This window comes from Pipistrellus hanaki, assembly GCF_964339955.1.
Source record: "Pipistrellus hanaki genome assembly, chromosome: X".
Taxonomy (NCBI): domain Eukaryota; kingdom Metazoa; phylum Chordata; class Mammalia; order Chiroptera; family Vespertilionidae; genus Pipistrellus; species Pipistrellus hanaki.
In genome coordinates, this window is record NC_140524.1 from 75616338 (window position 1) to 75636735 (window position 20398).

General features: G+C 40.7%; 1 protein-coding gene and 1 pseudogene across 2 annotated transcripts in view; one reads left to right on the forward strand and one right to left on the reverse strand.

Moving 5' to 3' along the window:
• Positions 1-20398, reverse strand: part of MAGT1 (magnesium transporter 1) — a 39221-nt gene that overhangs the window by 9168 nt on the left and 9655 nt on the right. Inside the window, exons 2-7 of the mRNA XM_084869706.1 lie at positions 12864-13033; positions 11066-11183; positions 8695-8835; positions 8058-8198; positions 7234-7323; positions 6546-6609 (exon numbers count right to left, since the gene is read on the reverse strand). Coding sequence (XP_084725832.1) covers positions 6546-6609; positions 7234-7323; positions 8058-8198; positions 8695-8835; positions 11066-11183; positions 12864-13033 — 724 coding nt within the window. The remainder of the gene's footprint in view (positions 1-6545; positions 6610-7233; positions 7324-8057; positions 8199-8694; positions 8836-11065; positions 11184-12863; positions 13034-20398) is intronic.
• Positions 16867-17568, forward strand: LOC311614932 (glycolipid transfer protein-like; annotated as a pseudogene). Its single transcript has one exon. The product of its transcript is annotated as a glycolipid transfer protein-like (transcript).

Here is a 20398-nt window from a genome sequence, read left to right on the forward strand (position 1 = left end):
ATGCTTATAATGCATTAAGAAACCAAACTACTGCCGAAACCGGTTTGGCTCGGTGGATAGAGCATTGGTCTGTGGACTGAAGGGTCCCAGGTTCGATTCTGATCAAGGGCATGTACCTCAGTTTCCGGCACATCCCCAGTAGGGGGTGTACAGGAAGCAGCTGGTCGATGTTTCTCATCGAAGTTTCTAGCTCTCTATCCCCCTCCCTTCCTCTCTGTAAAAAATCAATAAAATAAATTTTAAAAAAAGAAAGAAAGAAAGAAAGAAAGAAACCAAACTACAGTTAAAATATGTCTTTTTAAAAAAATGTTTTCAGCCGGGACCGGTTTGGTTCAGTGGATAGAGCGTCGGCCTGCGGACTGAAAGGTCCCAGGTTCGATTCCCGGCAAGGGCATGTATCTTGGTTGCGGGCACATCCCCAGTAGGGGGTGTGCAAGAGGCAGCTGATCGATGATTCTCTCTCATCGATGTTTCTCTCTCTCTCTTCCTCTCTGTGAAAAATCAATAAAATATATCTTAAAAAAATGTTTCCATAGATTTTTTTTTTTAAGAGGGAGAAAAAGAGAAAAGGGTAGATAGAATCATCAATGAGAGAGAACATCTATGAAGGAGAACATGGATTGGCTGCCTTCTGCATGCCCCCTACCAGGGATTGAACCTGAAACCTGGGCATGTACCCAGAGCGAGAATAGAACCAGTGACCTTTTACTGTATGGGTCAATGCTCAACCACTGAGCAACACTGGCTGAGCTTAAGTATGTCTCTACGTGCAGGGGCCTCCTACAGTCCATCCTGACCCACTGGGAGCCCATGTTCTCCCGCCCTGCGCCCGCTCAGGGGCCCTGAGACCCGGCTGCCGCTCACGGCCCCGCGTGCACCGTCGCCGCCCTGGTGGTCAGCTGGGTGCTGTGCATGGCGACCGAGGGCCCGTTCAGCGGGGCTGAGGCTGCGGGCCTCCTGGCCTGGCTGCGGGCCCACGTGGAGCGGCAGCCGGAGGTTGTGGCCAGGCTCCTCGCGGAGGGCGCGGTGAGGGGCGGCCTGTTTCGTTTGTACAGCCGGCTCTGCACCGAGGGGCCAGCGCCCGAGCTCAACGCGCTGATGCTGCCGCTGACGGCGGCCCTGAGCCCCTGGGTGGTGGTGGTGGGGGGGGTGGTGGCCCACCTCCCGGCCTCGGAGACACTCTGCCTGGCTTCCCTGGATGACAAGGAGGAAGCCACGCGAGCCTCCGCCGCCTTCCTGCTGTCCCTGCACGTCCAGGACGTCTGGCTGGGGGCCCAGCGGCCAGACTCACTCCTCGCCCACGTCCCCATGGTCTGCCCAGCGCCGACCAGGAGCCCAGGAGCCCATCGTCCGGCTCTGTGAGGAGATCGCCGCCCTGGCCCCGGACAGTGCGGTCCTCCCAGGTTCCAGGAGGCCCGAGGTGGGCGGGGCTGTGCAGTGACTCACTCTTCTATTTATCTGGCAGTGAATGGAAGGCAGGCGGGGACGGGAGCGTGATGGCCATCCGTGGGCCGGCCCTTCTCTCTTTCCTCCCTCTCAGAGGAACTTCTCACTCGAGTGGCACTGAGCACGCGAGGGTTCCTGTGTGACGTTAAAGCTGCCCGTCCACAATGTGTCCCATGAAATAAAGGGCGCGGACGGAGGTGCTCGGGGCTGTCTGTAGGGCTGGACACGTGTAACGGGTGCCACAGCTTAACTCCATTAAATGCATGGGGCTGCTCAGACCCTTAGGGTGCAATCGCCTTGACCTCTGCTCGGGGAAGCAGCCTGTTTTGTAACTGATAATAAATGTCTACTTTTATTAAAAAAATAAATAAATAAAGTATGTCTCTAACTATAAAAAAGAACCCCTCCCTCCTACCCCTTACTGTAAAATACAAAGAATATGAGCAAAGACTGCAAGAAGATATGCAAAAAATAAATACATAGTTTAATAATAGTGTTTTAGATTACAGGTGAAAATATTGCTACCTTATAATTTTTTTCAAGTATAACTATTATTATGATTAATATCATAAGCGATGGGTAAAGACAATTTTAAAAAGTCATTTCTGAGTTCAGAATAACCTATAGTTATAGACCTGGTTTATGTCTTAGTACAGCTTCTACTTTATTTAATTTAAATATATTTAATGTATGAGTCTATTTATGTAAAGTTAAAAAATTAGGTAAAACTAATACATGGTGTTAACAATTTAAAAGTTTAAAATATAGCTGAAGCCGGTTTGGCTCAGTGGTAGAGCATCGGTCTGTGGACTGAAAGGTTCCCGGTTCGATTCCGGTCAAGGGCATGTACCTTGGTTGCGGGTACATCCCCAGTAGGGGGTGTGCAAGAGGCAGCTGGTCGATGTTTCTCTCTCATCGACGTTTCTAGCTATTTCTCTCCCTTCCTCTCTGTAAAAAATCAATAAAATATATTTTAAAAATAAAAGTTTAAAATATAATTTTAAAACTTGCTCAGTAGAGCAGGCAAATCATCATACAATTTGCTTTATTAATCATGCAACAAATTGTAGAATATTAAAAACTAGTAGCCCATTGTGCAATATCGCGCACAGTAGGCCACCCATTGCTTCCGCCCTCTCCACTCCCCCAGGACTGGGGGACTCAGGTGGGGCTGAGTCTGGGCACCACCATCTTTGTGATGGAGTCATGGTTAATTTGCATATTACCCTTTTATTAGATAGGATGATGAGTAGGTGGATATTTTCCAAAATCATTACTACTTAGTAATAGTCTCATTATATTAATTCTTATCAACATTTAAAAAATTGTTATCTGAGTTTTGAACCTTTAGGCTTTGTGTAATTTGTTGCATGATTAATAAAACAAATTATATGATGATTTGCCTGCTCTACTGAGCAAGTTTTAAAATTATATTTTAAACTTTTAAATTTGAAGTATTGTATTCATGTAGAAAAGTTTACAATTCATAAGTGTACAGTTTGACGAATTTTCATGAAGTGAACACAATTGTGTAACCAGCACCCAGTTGAAGAAATAAAATTTTACTCACATCCCAGAGTAACCTTCTACCTCATCACCCCTCCCGATCATTCTCTTTCTGCCCAAAGTTAACTACTATTCTGATTGTTAACACCATGAATTAGGTTTACCTAATTTTTTTTATTTTATTGATTTTTTACAGAGAGGAGGAGAGGGATAGAGAGATAGAAACGTCAATGAGAGAGAAACATCGACCAGTTGCCTCTTGCACACCCCCTACCGGGGATGTGCCCTCAACCAATGTACATGCCCCTGACCAGAATCGAACCTGGGACCTTTCAGTCCGTAGACCGATGCTCTACCACTGAGCCAAACCGGTTTTGGCAGGTTTACCTAATTTTTTAACTTTACATAAAACACTCCCCTTCTGTGGGAGGCAGGCCTGCCATTTCCTCCCCGGGCCTGTGCTCAGCAGTGGAGGCTGCTGCCCAGAGGCCCTCCCTGGGGCTGGGGCAGAATGGTTGCCTTGGCGATGAAGCAAACATTTCGCCAGGCTGCTCAGGCTGCCTGCTCTCAGTGGCTGCCCCCCCAGGACTGGGGGACTCAGGCAGGGCTGAGGAGACTGGGCACCACCATCTTTGTGATGGAGTCATGGTTAATTTGCATATCACCCTTTTATTGGATGGGTTGATGAGTAGGTGAATATTTTTCAAATCATTACTACTTAGTAATAGTCTCATTATATTAATTCTTATAACATTTTTAAAAAATTGTTATTGCCAAAACCAGTTTGGCTCAGTGGATAGAGCGTCGGCCTGCGGACTGAAGGGTTCGATTCTGGTCAAGGGCATGTACCTTGGTTGCGGGCACGTGCCCAGTAGGGGGCTTGCAGGAGGCAGCTGATCGATGTTTCTAACTCTCTATCCCTCTCTCTTCCTCTCTGTAAAAAATCAATAAAAATATATATATAATTAAGGCCATTTCCAGATACCGAAAATTTTCCATGGTATAATAACTGGTTAATCTACCAAATCATAAATGAACATTTTCAACATAAATTTTGAAATAATTTAAAATAAAGAGAAAGACAAATACTATATGATCTCTGTGGAATCTCTCTCTATATATCTCTATCTCTATATCCAAACAAGCTTTTAGATATAGAGAACAGGTTGGTGGCTGCCAAAGGCAAGGGGTAGAAAGTGAGAGAAATGGATGAACTGTTTGTTGTTTGTTTTTCAGTTTAAATAAATTGAATAAAAATAAATAAATTTTAGAATTGAAGAAAAAAAAACATGAAGTTAAGGTAATATATTTTTTTTCAATCTTCTTTCTCATCATTGGGACTTATTACATATTATACTTTTCAGCTCACCATTCCACGGTTGAATAGATGAAGTCTTCTGACTACAGACTGAATTTTAAGCAGGTATATTTATTTTTCATATTACATAATATTGTTTTAAGAAAATATAATTTCCCCAAATGTTCTCAAAAAAAAAAAAAAAAAAAAGACTTAAATTTTTTTTCCAGAATGTTTTCCTTAAAACATCTCTATTAAATCACTGACATATCCCTAACCAATTTGGCTCAGTGGATTACGCATCAGCCTATGGATTGAAGGGTCCTGGATTTGATTCCAGTCAAGGGCACATGCTCAGGTTGTGGGCTCGATCCCCAGTGGGGCGTGTGCAGCCGATCAATGATTCTCTTCATTGATGTTTCTTTCTCTCCCTCTCCCTTCTTCTCTGAAATCAATAAAAATATATTTTAAAAAATTACTGACATAAAATGGGGAATGATTTACAAGGGGTCGGCAAAAGTAGGTTTACAGTTGTATGTGAAATAGTTTATTCTTATATTATTTTTTAAATTAATTATTGTATTTATCATGAACAACTAAAACCTACTTTTGCCCACCCCTATACATGAACATTTACTAAAGGTGGTATTTCAGGGGTTTTGACTTTTTTCTTTCCTTTTTTTAAAAATATATTTTATTGACTTTTTATAGAGAGGAAGGGAGAGGGATAGAGAGTTAAGAAACATCTATGAGAGAGAAGCATGATCAGCTGCACACCCCCTAATGGGGATGTGCCTGCAACCAAGGTACATGCTCTTGATTGGAATTGAACCTGGGACCCTTCAGTCCACTAAGCCAAACTGGCTAGGGCTGACTTTTTTCTTTATATAGTACTTAAACTACTGGTTTCTTACTGAATGAAGAACACTTTTCTCTGAAATCATACATTGATTCATATTAAACATTCCATTCCTGCCTGGAGGATAAAAGTCCCTCAATTTCCAAGTATAAATTTTTTTGTTAAAATGTATTTTTATTTATTTCAGAGTGGAAGGGAAAGGGAGAAAGAAGCATCAATGATGGGAGTGAATCACTGACTGGCTGCCTCCTGTACGCCCCCTACTGTGGATCGAGCTTGCACATTCTGACCTGGAATTGAACCGTGATCTAGTTCATAGGTCGACGCTCAACCACTGACTGAGCCAAGACAGCTAGGCTACAAGTAAATTTTTTTTTTTTTGACAATTTGCATATTAGCCTTTAATTATATAGGATTGTTGTTCATCATTTTCTGTGCCTAATTTATAAATTATAGGTATGTGTGTATAAGACAAAACATATATAAGGTTTGGCTCTAGCTTGCCAACCTGATGTTCACTGATACCACTGCCAGTGTGTAAACGCTGCGGGGAAGGTCACTTCCCTGGAAGACTTCTTCAGCTGTCCCCTGTCGCGGGTGTTAGATGATGTCTCCAAACTCTGGCTGACGCCAGCTCTATGAAATACTTCCTGTTACTAACTCCCTTGTCTCGGTGAAGCAACTTGTTAGTCCACACAGCTGGGTATTTAAGACCTTCCTCACTTGTAAAATGGGGATAATTAATAGAAACTACATCAAATGGAAATGTTAGGATTCATGGCGTTATTGCATATAAAGCATTCAGAACAGTACAGTAGCCCCGCCTTATCTGCAGGGAATATGTTCTAAGACTCCAATGGATGCCTGAATCCACGTAAAGTACCCTATATATGTTTTTCTTATTGTTGTTGTTTTTACAAGTAAAATTTTTTAGTAGCCTCTATTTACAACCAAAGTATAGAGCTTCAAATAAAGAGTTCTGAAGACAACAATCCCACATTTATCTAAAATTTGTAGTTTCCAAGAAACAGAACCCTGTCCACTTCACAGTCCCAACCTGGGGCTGACCCCTTTACAGTTAGCCAGGTATTGCTTTGAGTTTAGCAAGACATTGTTTCATCTACATTTCACATAAGCCCCACTCCTTACCCAAATCTTAGAACCCTATCTTTCCTAAGGTAAGATGTCCCTTGGTTCCCCTGACATGCAATCTACCTTATAGCAAGAGCCAATAAACCTGGCTTTATCAGACAGCAGGTTTGTCCCTGGTGGTCTTCAGTTGATCAGGCTAAAGACAGATGATATAGTAATATGATTACAAAGATATTAGGACTTGCATTAATAAGAGAGTAGCCTCAACCGAACTGTACAGAGAATACTATAATGTGAAAAAAAAGACAAAAACTCAGCACCAAGGGCTTATTTTAAAGAGGATACTGAATAGAAGAACAATATGTGTTTCAGCTACAAACTGGGCTTGACTGCTTCCATGGATATAATTCTGGGAGGAAAAAAAGAGACAAAATTAAGTCTTTAAATATACATTAAATAAATGTATGTTTTGGTATCTTAATCCTAAAATGGGCTATTTTCAAACTTTATGAAATTGATTCACCTTATATATGTAAGCATCAGGTCTGTTGCATTCAACATAAATAAAAGCTATTTCTGTGTTATTTAAAATTTTTATTTTTTCATTGTACTTATACTGTCTTTTCAACAACAGAATCAGGAGAAAACTAGTATTTCAGTATATAGATCTGTGAGGTACATAATGTAAGCTCCAGGATGACAGGGATCATATTTTTCTTGTTTATCACTATATCTAATAATATATAGCACAGTGCCTAGAAACAGTAGAGGCTCAAGTACTTGATCAAATATTGTATTTAGCTGAAGGAAGACTTTCATTCTTAGCTGGATAATTCAAAAGGACACAACAAATAGTATAAGGAACTTTTAAGAGCACTGCATCTTCTTTTCAACAACTGAAGCTCATAAACAGAAAGACTGAAAATACAAAACTAAATCTAGTTCTCTCATATGCTGACACTGGTCTCACAGGCTAATCATTATTAAGGTTAACTGTGGTATACAATGAAAAGAAATCCTGGACTTTCCTTACCACATGTCCTGTGTGGGGATTCTTATGAGCATATGGTGGTCCTCTTATATGATTCCACATTTGACCAGATGTCATAGCAAGCACAAAACACTAGGAAACAAAAGATAATGACATACTATTTAACATAATGCAGTTGTTTCCACCTTGATTAAATTGATAGGCATATGAAAAGTACATCTGCTTAAGTAATATATGAAGAACATATTTTTTCAGATAAATTATTTCTTTTTTAAAAACATTTTATTGATTTTTTACAGAGAGAAAGGGAGAGGGATAGAAAGTTAGAAACATCAATGAGAAAGAAACATTGATCAGCTGCCTCTTGCACACACCCCCCGCCCCCGGTGATGTGCCCGCAACCAAGGTACATGCCCTTGACTGGAATCGAACCAGGGACCCTTCAGTCCACAGGCTGATGCTCTGTCCACTGAACCAAACCGGTTTCGGCAAATTATTTCTTAATTAAGGCTTATATTTCACAAGGATCACAAGAATAAATATTTACTTCAAAAGGAAAACACATTTAAAAATTATAAATAAGTTGATACAAGTTTTAAAATTGAATATTGAAAAGACCTTTAAAATAATAATTTTAAAAAAACTAAAGATTTTCTAGAGGTGACAGTCTATCACTTAGGTTGAACAAAAAACTAGGTACTCTCCAAGCTCTGGCCATCCTAATGATATAATGGAGGAGACAAACTGATTTTAAGGCATAAAATAAAAATACATAAAATCCTTTCCACAGTAAGAAATAAACAAAATGCTACCTACCAATACAATATTAGTTTTATTCATGTAATTTTTTTCTAAAATGTACTCACCAAAGCTGCAAAAGCCCATCCAGTTTTATTAAAGAGAAATTCCATATTGCTTCTTCGGAGATACACAAGTCCACCAATAACAGCTAAAAGCAATCCCAACATAAGGGGACCAGCATAATTTGGAGGTCTTATTACTCTAATCTAATGGAAAGGAGAGAAAAATATTTTAAATTATGAAATTGATTCACTAATTACATAGGTCACCATAATTTGAAATGAAAGCAATCAAATCAGTGTAGTTCCTTTCAGGGAAATTTACACTTTTTTATTTTCATCCTAATCATGAGATTCTACATGCTTGGCTCTACAATGTATCTTAAAATGGGATGGAGTAAGTACAATATTCTGTTTAACCACAACATAATTCCTTTCATTAATAAGTATTTGCCAAGTACAACTAGAAAGTCCACACTTAATAATGTCAAAAGAGTGGTTTCCATTCTGAATTCAATAACAAAGGATGTTTTGTAATTTTACTCTTTCATCATGACGATTCTGTTAAATGCTACTTATGAAGGGACTGCCAAACTACTTATTATCACCTCAGTGATATGGGTTCAAGACTAATTAGGATATCCCCAGTAAGATTCCAAGTGGATAATGGCAAAGTAACTTTCTACAAAGTAGGGAAACTTACAGTGACATCAGTTCTGTCAGCAATCCACCGGGCAATCTGCTCAGCTGAAAAACCACGCACCTGCAACTCATACGTATCACCTCTTTTGGGTTTCCCTTTTGCAGGAAAGTTGATAAAAGTTGGAGCTGAATTCATGTTTAGCTAAATTAAAAGTAGTCCATGAAAATATAAGTTATCAAGGAAAAGAAGTAACAGCAAATATTATCTTGAAAATTAGGCATTTTATGAAGATGAGGAAGCCCAGGTTTAAGTAGGTTAAGTGACTTGCCTGAGGAAAATGGTAAATGGCAGAGACAGGATTCAAATCCAAGGCTGCCTGTAACATTAATTAGCATACTGCTGACCAAATAGAAACTCCTAGCTAAGAAACCTACATTTTACTCCTGCAGAATGGAAAATCGCCCATACCACCAACATTTTAATCTGTTCTGAGATTATGCAAAAAAGAATACATTTATTATAATAGAACTAAAACTCTTATGTAGCTGAGGCAAGATCCAAATAGAGTACATTCTCAATTAGAAAGAAACTAAAATAGGGCTCTGACATTGCAATGAAAACCAATACAAAATGGTAGCCATAAGCAGAATAGTTAATTCTAAAAGGTTCATAAATGTTTACTGAGAAGCACCACAGTTCTCAATACTCTATGATGAAACCAAGGTATGTTTAAGAAGACAACAATGAAATTGCTAAAATAAAGAAACCATGACTGACTTATCTGCATTCTATTTTTCCTGAACTAATTGTTCTTGTGAAAAACAGAAAGTCTGACTAAGTCCAGGGAAAAATGATGGACATCAGATGCAAGCATTCAGGTTAACTCAACAGGTAACCCTAAAATGAAGACTACCTAGTATAAAACAATTATAATTAAAAGATATCAGCCAATATAATAACCCAACTTCCTTGCTTTGATTTTGTACTCACAATAAAACCCTTCTAGACATAGTTATTTAGACTTATCCATAGTGGAGAGGGTATACTAATTAGTGGATATGATTACTTTGGTCTCCCTGGCAGTATATTACAGGGAATTAATAGATTAGCTTTTTGGCTACCAAATCCTATGGACTTGTAAAAAAATGTTTTTATTGATTTCAGATAGAGGAAGGGAGAGGGAGAGATAGAAACATCAATGATGAGAGAGAATCATTGATCAGCTGCTTTCTGCTCAACCACTAAGCCACACCAGCTGGATAAATACACTTCATTTTTTTTAAAAATGCAGGTGAGACTGAATGGTGTGGATCAGTGGTTGAGCATCGACCTATGAACCAGGAGGTCATGGTTTGATTCCTGGTCAGGGCATATGCCCAGATTGCAGCCTCAATCTCCAATTGCGGGGCATGTGGGAGGCAACTGATAAATGATTTTCTCTCATCATCAATGTTTCTATCTTTCTCTCTCCCTTCCTCTCTGAAGTCAATAAAAATAAATTTTTTTAAAATTAAGAAAAAAAAATTAAGCAACTGTCCGGCCAGCATGATTCAATGGTCGCGTCTTGAGCTATGAACCAGGAGGTCACGGTTCGATTCCTGGTTGCAGCTTGCCCGGGTTGTGGGCTCAATCCCCAACATGGGGCTTGCAGGAGGAAGCTGATCAATGATTCTCTCTCATCACTGATGTTTCTATCTCTCCCCCTCTCCCTTCCTCTCTGAAATCAATTAAGAAAATATAGGTGAGAGAGGTCATGATTGACAGAGATCATACACTATGGGATCCAGGGCACAGGAAAGGGGTGAAGCTTTGAACAAGGAGCTTTTTCACTAAGACAAGAAAGAAGGCAAAACCAGTTTGGCTCAGTGGTAGAGCGTCGGTCTGCAGACTGAAAGGTCCCAGGTTCGATTCCGGTCAAGGGCATGTACATTGGCAGCTGGTCGATGTTTCTCTCTCATCGACGTTTCTATCTCTCTATCTCTCTCCCTTTCTCTCTGTAAAGAATCAATAAAATATATTAAAAAAAAAAAAAGAAGAAGAAGCAGGGGGTAAAGACAAGTACAGTACCTAACTCGACTAAAAACTTCAATATTACAGTGATGGTATAATGATGGATTAATGCTGTAATCTAAAAAGTTACTTGATAAACTGTCAACTAAAATTGTTTAAAATGGTAATTTTTATTATGTATATTTACCACAATTGTGTGTGTGTCTATTACTTGATTACAACCCAATTTCCATATTCTATTAGGTTAAGCACTGACTATTACATTTCATGGCTACCTCAAGTTCAGTTTTTATTTTACTAAGTACTCTAGATCTTACATAAAACAAGTCATATTTAACTTCTTGTGGCCATTAAAAAGATGTGTTTCACTTTATCCATAGTTTGTCTATTCCTACTTAATAGAATAAACCAAAGATCTTACCATCTGAAATACATCAGAGCCTTCATCAAAATCCACCATAGCAAAAAATATCCTGTTTGTAAATGCGTTGGAGTATCGCCAGGAGTTTGCCAGGATCTGGAATTCTTCATCTGCTTGCCTGGATATAATCAGATTTGTGAAGATAAAATATAAAACATTTTAAAAAGCAATCTAGTTTATTAGAAGTAACACAGATCCAAAGACTCAACAGTAATTTTCCAATGGTGGGGGGCAAGTCAGGCTCTGCTGATGGGATTAGGACAAACGCTGACTAAGTCTGTCATTGTTTTGGCATAAGAGAAGTCTTATCCCAACTGTTTGGAGATTTCAATAGAAAGTAATAATTACCTGTCTATATCTCATACTTTGTGCCTATTTCTTATCTTAAAGCCCTTTAGTAGTCACTGGAAAATCCACCTAATTGTCTCTACCACAATTAAAAAAAAATGTTTTTATTGATTTCAGAGAGAGTAAGGGAGAGGGAGAAAGAGATAGAAACATCAATGATGAGAGAGGTTTTTTACTAAATTAGTTCTTCACAGGGCTGCTTTGTCATTTCATTTAAAGTAAATTGTCAGATCACACATACTTATTTTAAAATATATTTAAAAAAACACACAAAAAACACAAAAAGCTAAAAATCCACTATTTTTCATTATTTTTTAAAATATATTTTATTGATTTTTTACAGAGAGGAAGAAAGAGGAATAGAGAGTTAGAAACATCGATGAGAGAGAGTCACCGGTCAGCTGCCTCTTGTGCACCCCCTACTGGGGATGTGCCCGCAACCAAGGTACATGCCCTTTGACCGGAATCAAACCTGGGACCCTTCAGTCCACAGGCCGATGCTCTATCCACTGAGCCAAACCAGTCTCGGCCTCTATTTTTCATTATTCATAGTATTTTTTTAATAATTATTTTTTTAATGTATTTTTATTGATTTTTTACAGAGAGGAAGGGAGAGAGATAGAGAGCTAGAAACGTCGATGAGAGAGAAACACCGACCAGCTGCCTCTTGCACACCCCCTACTGGGGATGTGCAGGCAACCAACCTACATGCCCCTGACCGGAATCGAACCTGGGACCTTTCAGTCCGCAGACCGACGCTCTACCACTGAGCCAAACCGGTTTCGGCAATTCATAGCATTTTTGTTTGAAGAAATATCAATCTTTATTACTAAGATCATTCAGAAACAGTAAAATAAATCAATAAACCATTATTTGATGAAAGTTTATGTGAAAGTGACCTAGAATCACTGCAAAATAATCTAGAAAAAAAAAGAAACATCTCTACCATAAATCATTTATTTTCTAAAAAACTTCTCCTGTTAATTCCAAACTTGGATGCAGCCACCATTATTGTATTAATAAATCTCTCTATCTTTGGGTAGACCAGTTAAAATTTTAGAACTTGTTTTTCCCAAAATGAGAGAATATTTCCTTTACTACCTTCTGGGGCTGCTGTGATAAAACAAGAGTATGAAGTTGAAAACACAAATAATAAAACACTACATCAATGCTATTGTCATACATTTATATAAGTTGACACCAATTTAGAAAATAATTTAGATTTATTCCTGGTGGCTCCAATAACTTTATTCATGCTCTTTGTTCCCACTACTAATATGGACAACCAAGAAGTGACTATAAAAGAACAGTAGTATTGTGTGTTAGTATAAATATCTTAAGTAAGATATACACATTATGTACCCACTAAACTAATTTAGTTCTCTGGAATTGAAAAATGGTTAAAATCTTATAAGTTATTTAACTTTAAAGTGTAGTTGAAGGTTCATACTTGCACACGACACATTGTCTATGAAGTTGGAGAGCAGTGAACATGACAATAACGGAGTAGTTTCTTGGTGGGGCTTTAACAAGGCGACGGAACTTGTCTCCATTCATTCTTATTACGGGTCTTTTATTGGTCCATTCCATCAGTTGACTAACCTTTTCAGATAACACCATCTAAAAAAGACAAAGGGAACATGCCGTTCTAAACTTGTCATGTAAAAAAAAGATTAAAAAAGTAAACTTGTCATATAAAGTTTCTTTTATCTAGGCAACTTAACAGTAAGACTAACAAGTAGAGTTCCATAGGAAATTTGAGAGACCTAAAAGTAAAATTTAGGAATTGGGCCTAAAGATGATACTTATTCTTAAAATTAGATTATTTTATGATGAGATTTAGTGAAATACTATACTTTTGATATGACTTACTAATAAATAACATAAAGTCATAAACCCTTTCATCTTTGAAAGATTTCAAAGAATATGGAGTTAAACCAATTATATAGCTATAATAAGCAAGGCTGGGTGGCGGTGATGAAAGGATAGACACACAGATCAATGCAACAGAACCCAGAAATAGACTCACACAAGTGTAGCCAACAAAGTTTTCAAAAAAAATGCAAACAGCAACTCAGTAGAGCAGAGGTGGGAAATGTGCAGCACGCTAAGTCATTTAACCTGGCCCTGCTAAGGCAAATGAAGGTGGGTCTGGAAATTCAATAAATCTGGGAGCTTTCTTCTTCTTTTTTAAAAATATATTTTATTGATTTATTTATTGATTTATTTATTTATTTATTTTTTTACAGAGAGGTAGGGAGAGGGATAGAGAGCCAGAAACATCGATGAGAGAGAGACGTCGATCAGCTGCCTCCTGAACACCCACTACTGGGGATGTGCCCGCAGCCAAGGCACATGCCCTTGACCGGAAACGAACCCGGGATCCCCCAGTCTGCAGGCCGATGCTCTATCCACTGAGCCAAACTGGTTTTGGCAGAAAAAGGCGTTTTAAGGCAAAGGAGTAACAGATGAGATGAGAGTTTTCACGTGGGGACTTCTAGTTCCCTGGAGGGTCATGAACACAAGGTATCAGCTCCCAGGCATTTAGTAAAAGGAAAGCGGACAGAAATAGTGCTGTTTTGTGGACGTTTCTTTCCATTCTCTGGAAGTGCTGCTGCCCTGTTCTTGTCGGTGCGTCTGGGCAGGAGGGAGCGGGTGTGAAATCCCTCAGAGGTGGCAGGACCCATCTGAGGACCCACCTAGATCACATCCCTGGCTTGTGAACCTTCAGTTCCATGAGCCACATCACGTCTAGTCTGGTGGTGCAGCTTTTCAGACATAACTGTGGACCTCGTGCCCATCAGTGGGCGCTGCTTGTGCGGCGCCGCCCCACCCCCTCCGTGCCTCCCTGCCTGGCCCAGGCAGCCACGAGTCTGGTCTCCGTGTCTCGGGATTTATTTACTCTGCACATTTCACTAAACGGACTCGCACAATGTGTGGCTGGGATGACAGGCTTCTTTTACAGGGCAGCATGTTCTTTTAGCCCACCATGCTGGGGCATCCTCTTTATTACCAAACATATCCTATTGGGTAGACACACCGGATTTGTTTACCCACCCACCCCTGGTGGGCTTAGGGGCAGTTTCCACATTTTGATATGATGAACATCCCTGCACATGTTTGAATGGACATATGTTCTCATTTCCCAGGATAAGTAAGTATCAATACATAGGAGCGAAACTGCTGGCTCCTACGGTCACTGGTGGTATAACCCCCGAGGCCTCTCCTAGAGCAGCTGCCATAAAAAAGAAAAAGAAAAAAGGGAACCAACACTATGAGAGACAATATTTGCCAGTGATATATCTGATAAGAGGCTAAACTTAAAAATATATACACTACTCATACAACTCAACAAAAGACAAACAATCCAATTAAGAAATGGGCAGAGGTCCTAAATAGACATTTCTCCGAAGAGGACATACAAATGGCCAAGAGACATATGAAGAAATGCTTCAGTTCACTAACCATCAGAGAGATGCAAATTAAAACACCTGCCAAGCCAAAACCGGTTTGGCTCAGTGGTAGAGCGTCGGTCTGCGGACTGAAAGGTCCCAGGTTCGATTCCGGTCAAGGGCATGTACGTTGGTTGCGGGCACATCCCCGGTAGGGGGTGTGCAAGAGGCAGCTGGTCGATGTTTCTCTCTCATCGACGTTTCTAGCTCTCTATCCCTCTCCCTTCCTCTCTGTAAAAAATCAATAAAACATATAAAAAAAAAAAAAAAAAAAAAAAAAAAAAAAAAAAAAACACCTGCCAAAATGGCTTCCATCAATAAATCAACCAACAAGGCTGTGAAGAAAAAGGAACCTTAGTACACCGCTGGTGGGAATACAGACTGGTACAGCCACTATGAAAAACAGTGTGCATTTCCTCAAAAATTTTGAGAGTCGACCTATGAACTAGGTCACGGTTTGTTCGATTCCTGGTCAAGGCACAAACCCAGGGTGCGGGCTTGATCCCTAATGTAGGGTGTGCAGTAGGCAGCTAATCAATGATTCTCTCTCACCATTGACGTTTCTATCTATCTCTCTCTCTCCCTTCCTCTCAGAAATCAATAAAAATTTATATATCTATATATATAGTAACTGGCCTCTGACCCAGTGATTCCAATTTTAGGAATATATCCTAAGAAGCCTATAACACCAAGCAGAAAGAATATATGCACTTGTGTAAAGAGCGCTTGGGAGGGCAATTGGGCATTTCTTTAAATTGTCAGCTGAATCCAGTGATGTCTGGTTTGCCAAAAGGCAAGGGTGTGTGTAGTCAGCTGACCTTCAGACCAGGTGCCTGGAAGTGGGTTTTATTATGTAAACCCAGCCAAGCACCAGGAATGAATATGGAACTGGGCCCACCCTAGAATGCAAACAATCTCCTTTGTCTTGACTTTTAGTTAAACTCACTGGTATTTGGTGTATAAAATAAATGTGCTGCAACGGTCCCTGGCTCTGGGTCCCTGTCTCTCCATCGGTCCGGTCCCAGCTTTCCCTACTGTATCTGTGCCTATCTCTCATTTTCTCAATCCCCTGTCGCCCCTACTCAGGAACCGGATCGCCTTCTATCCGTGCTGGACTCAGAAAATGGGATCCCCCTCTACACACTTGTATGTTCATAGCAGCATTATTTACAATAGCTAAGATCTGGATACAGCCCACGTGCTCAAAAGTAGATGAGCACTCCTATATGCAGCTGTAATATAGGAGATAACATGGAGGGACCTGGAAAATATTATGCTAAGCGAAATAAGCCAATCAAAGAAAGACAAAAGTATCATGATCTCACTTATATATGGAATCTTAATGAACAAAATAAACTGACAAACAAAATAGATCCAAAGACATGTAAGCATGCAACAGACTGACGATTCTTAGAGGGAAGTGGAGGTGGGCTGAAGGGATCAACCAAAAAACTTGTATACATACATGCATAACCCATGGACACAGACAATAGGGTGGTGGAGGCCTGGGGTGGGAACAGGGGCGGTATAAGAGGTCAATGAAAGAAAAAGGGGGACATATGTAATACTTACAACGATAAAGATTTTTTTAAAAGTAAATTACAGAATACCTTCAGTTTGATACAATTTATATAGCTCAAGAGTAGTCAAAGCAATAGTAAATTATGAAGAAATCCAAAAGAGAGATTAACACAGAATTCAGATACTACTCTGCTGAGGGAAGGATGCAATTTGTGTGATAAATATGGAAGGTTCCTCTGTATGAAAAGTGGCTGGTAGATTCATGGATATTCACTTTAATATGCTCTATACCTCCTTGTATATCTTCTTAAATAACTTTATATGTTCTTATATGTTTTCAACCATTTTTACTATTTTAATTAAAAATAAAATAATACGAGCGCTCGGCTCCGCGGGCGGCGCGGCGAACGGAAGTGGAGACGCTGGTGTCCCCGGAGGCGGCGGCGGGAGGCAGCGGGCGGCAGTGACGGCCCCGGCGCGAACTGCGGTGGTGGGGGTGGGGGGGCGGCGTGGACGCCCGCGGAGCCGGCTGGGGCATCATCGCCGGCCTCGACCCCGAAATGGCTCTGCTGGCCGAGCACCTGCTGAAGCCGCTGCCCGAGGACAAGCAGATCGAGACCGGGCCCTTCCTGGAGGCGGTGTCCCACCTGCCGCCCTTCTTCGATTGCCTCGGGTCCCCAATGTTCACGCCCATCAAGGCGGACATGAGCGGTAACATCACGAAAATCAAAGCTGTGTACAACACCGACCCGGCCAAGTTCCGGACCCTGCAGAACATCCTAGAGGCGGAGAAGGAGATGAACGGAGCGGAGTGGCCCAAAGTGGGGGCCATGCTGGCGCTGATGTGGCTGAAAAGGGGCCTCCGCTTCACCCAGGTCTTCCTGCAGAGCATCTGCGATGACGAGCGGGACGAGAGCCACCCCAGCCTCATCCGCATCAACGCCACCAAGGCCTACGAGATGGCACTCAAGAAGTACCACGGCTGGATCGTGCAGATCTTCCAGGCCGCACCGCGCCCTACAAGTCCTCCGACTTCCTGAAGGCACTCTCCAAGGGCCAGAACGTGACGGAGGAGGAGTGCCTGGAGAAGGTCCGCCTCTTCCTGGTCAACTACACGGCCACCATCGAGTCATCTACGAGATGTACACCAAGATGAACGCCGACCTCAACTACAAGGTGTAGGCGGTCCTGGCCGGCCCTCCCAGAAGCAGAGCCAGAAAGAACACTGTGAACGGCCGAGGCCGCCCTGGCTGCGTCCCCTCGAGCGGCCCGCAGTCTGGCTGGCGCTGCAGGGGCTGCCCTGGTTTCTGAAAAGTCAATTTGGGGTCTATCCTAACAGAGCAATAAATAACCACCCTACTTCTGAATCACCTTTAATTCCACGGCAGTGCAGACCGGCTGCCTCCATTTCAGTGTGATAAAAACCAGTTAATGTTGCTAATACGTCAAGTCCTAGGGTTTCCCGTCCCCGTCCCGCCGCGTGGTGCGTGACCCTGGGGAGCCCTGTCATACGCCTCATTTTATTTTATTTTTTTAAAAAATATATTTTATTGATTTTTTAGAGAGGAAGGGAGAGAGATAGAGAGCTAGAAACCCCGATGAGAGAGAAACATCGACCAGCTGCTTCCTGCACACCCCCTACCGGGGATGTGCCCGCAACCAATGTACATGCCCCTGACCGGAATCGAACCCGGGACCTTTCAGTCCGCAGACCGACGCTCTACCGCTGAGCCAAACCGGTTTCGGCACGCCTCATTTTAAAAACGAGCATCTGAGGGGGGTGGGGAAAGGGCAGAGGGTGGGGTAGGAACCTGGTGGAGGGGAAAAAATGAGGAACTTTTGTAATAATATGAACAATAAAGGTTTATTAAAAAAAAAAAAAGATAAAAGCGCGCATCTGGTGCAGTGATGTTTCGGATCATGTGAGGACCAGGAGGAGTCTGATTGGAAATCATTCAGGATCTTTTAGGCTGGGCTGTGTGCCCTGTGGTTGCACAGCCCAGCCTCACAGCGCTGTCAGCATAGACCCCTACTCTTTCCTACTGTCTTTTTCCACACAGGTTTTCATAGTTGAAAACAACCAGCAAGCCTTTGATGACCTTGACCAAGGAGACTTTATTTTAAAGCTATCAGGCATGAGTAACTGACCAGAGATGACTGAATCTGCATTCTTCTGCATAAGTATTTCCTTCAGGGACAGCTGCCCCGCCTAAGAAACATGTGTGCTCTCTCCCAGGGAGACCACGAGCCCATGCCGAGACCCAGGAAACACCTCGTTGCCTTAACTGTCCCTCCTGGCACTAACAAGAGCTGTATTTTGAAAGTGTTGGGGCGAATAGAGGGATCCCCAAAGAATTCATGTGTGTTAAAAACCCAATGAGGAACAATTGGTGATTTTTATGCAAACATTAAATAATTCTTAATGAATAAATCTCTATTTTGGAATAAAAATAAAATAATACTTAAGTATTACTTTAAAATAAATGTGTAAAAGATGCATAATTAGAGAGAGAGAGAGAGAGAGAGAGAGAGAGAGAGAGAGAGAGAGAGAGCGCACCCGTGCGCACGTGAGATAAAAATACCTATTGACTGCCTCCAGCACACCCCCTACTGGTGATCAAGCTGCAGTCTGGGTATGCGCCCTGATCTGACCAGAAATTGAACCAGCAACCTTTCAGTGCATAGGAGGATGACCAAACAAGTGAGCCACACAGGCCATGGCACATGATATCCTTTTAAATCATGCCTAAATTCAGGTAATACTGAAAAAAACAAACAAACAAACCCTGAGAACACCCTTATGAATGAAAAGAGATAGATGGCATAAAAATTAGTTTTGTAGCAAATGTAAAATATTTTCAGTAAGAGCCAGAAAATGAATATACCACACATGTAAAACTGAATATGGACTCTAAGCCCATAGAAAAATACATACACTCTCAAAAGATTGGTATAGCAAATAACAAGACTTATGGAACAATGAATGATACTAAGGAAACAGGTCATTGCTAATGGCAGTGAAGAGAGTGAACTAGAATAGAAGGTAGATAATGTAGAGGGGTAAAGGGTAGAAGCTAGTTCATCTTTCTTTCCCCCTTTTTAAAAAATATTTTTATTGATTTCAGAGAGGGAGAGAGAGATAAAAACATTAATGATGAGAGAGAATCACTGATCAGCTGCCTTTTGCACACCCCACACTGGGGATCCAGCCCGCAACCCAGACATGTGCCCAGACCAGGAATCAAACCATGACTTCCTGCTTCCTGGTTGACACTCAACCACTGAGCCATGCCAGCCGGGCTAACAGTAGAATCAGTTAGCAATAATTGTCAAGAGTAGAGAATATTCTATTTAAATAAAAGCTGAATAGATTAAATGTTTTCAGTTTTTCCAACAAAATTATTTCTTGTTATTTGATACATCCTTAATGAGTCTCACAGCTCAGAGAACACTGCTGGTTCAGTTTTTTAAAATATGCATCTTTGTACCCTAACTTCAGCAACATATATACTAAAATTGACATGATACAGAGAAGATCAGCATGATCCCTGTGCAAGAATAAAACACAAATTCATGAAAAAAATTAAATTAAAATCATATGCATTCTCTGTTTTTAAGCAGTCATTAATTTTGTTTCATTTTCAAATTAAATTTGATAGATACCAGCAAATTCAAACATGATTTGCCTATTTTATTTACCATGGCTGCAGATTCTATTTGTGGCTATTTTAGACAAAAAGTGAAAACCCGTAACAAGTAATACAATAGTTTTTTATATAGTCTATCTCTATTTAATCACATAGATTTATGATCATTCCAACAAAACAACTATATGTGCTCTGATATTAGATATTAATATGTGGAGTCTTCTTAAACAAAAGTCCTGAATAAACTTTTCAACTTGGTCTATGTAAATCATTTATAATATTCCTGTTCCTCTTTATTAACAGCCTGAAAAGACCAGATTTCTGGCTATTCAATCTCCAAATAATTTATCCAATAAAAGAAATTA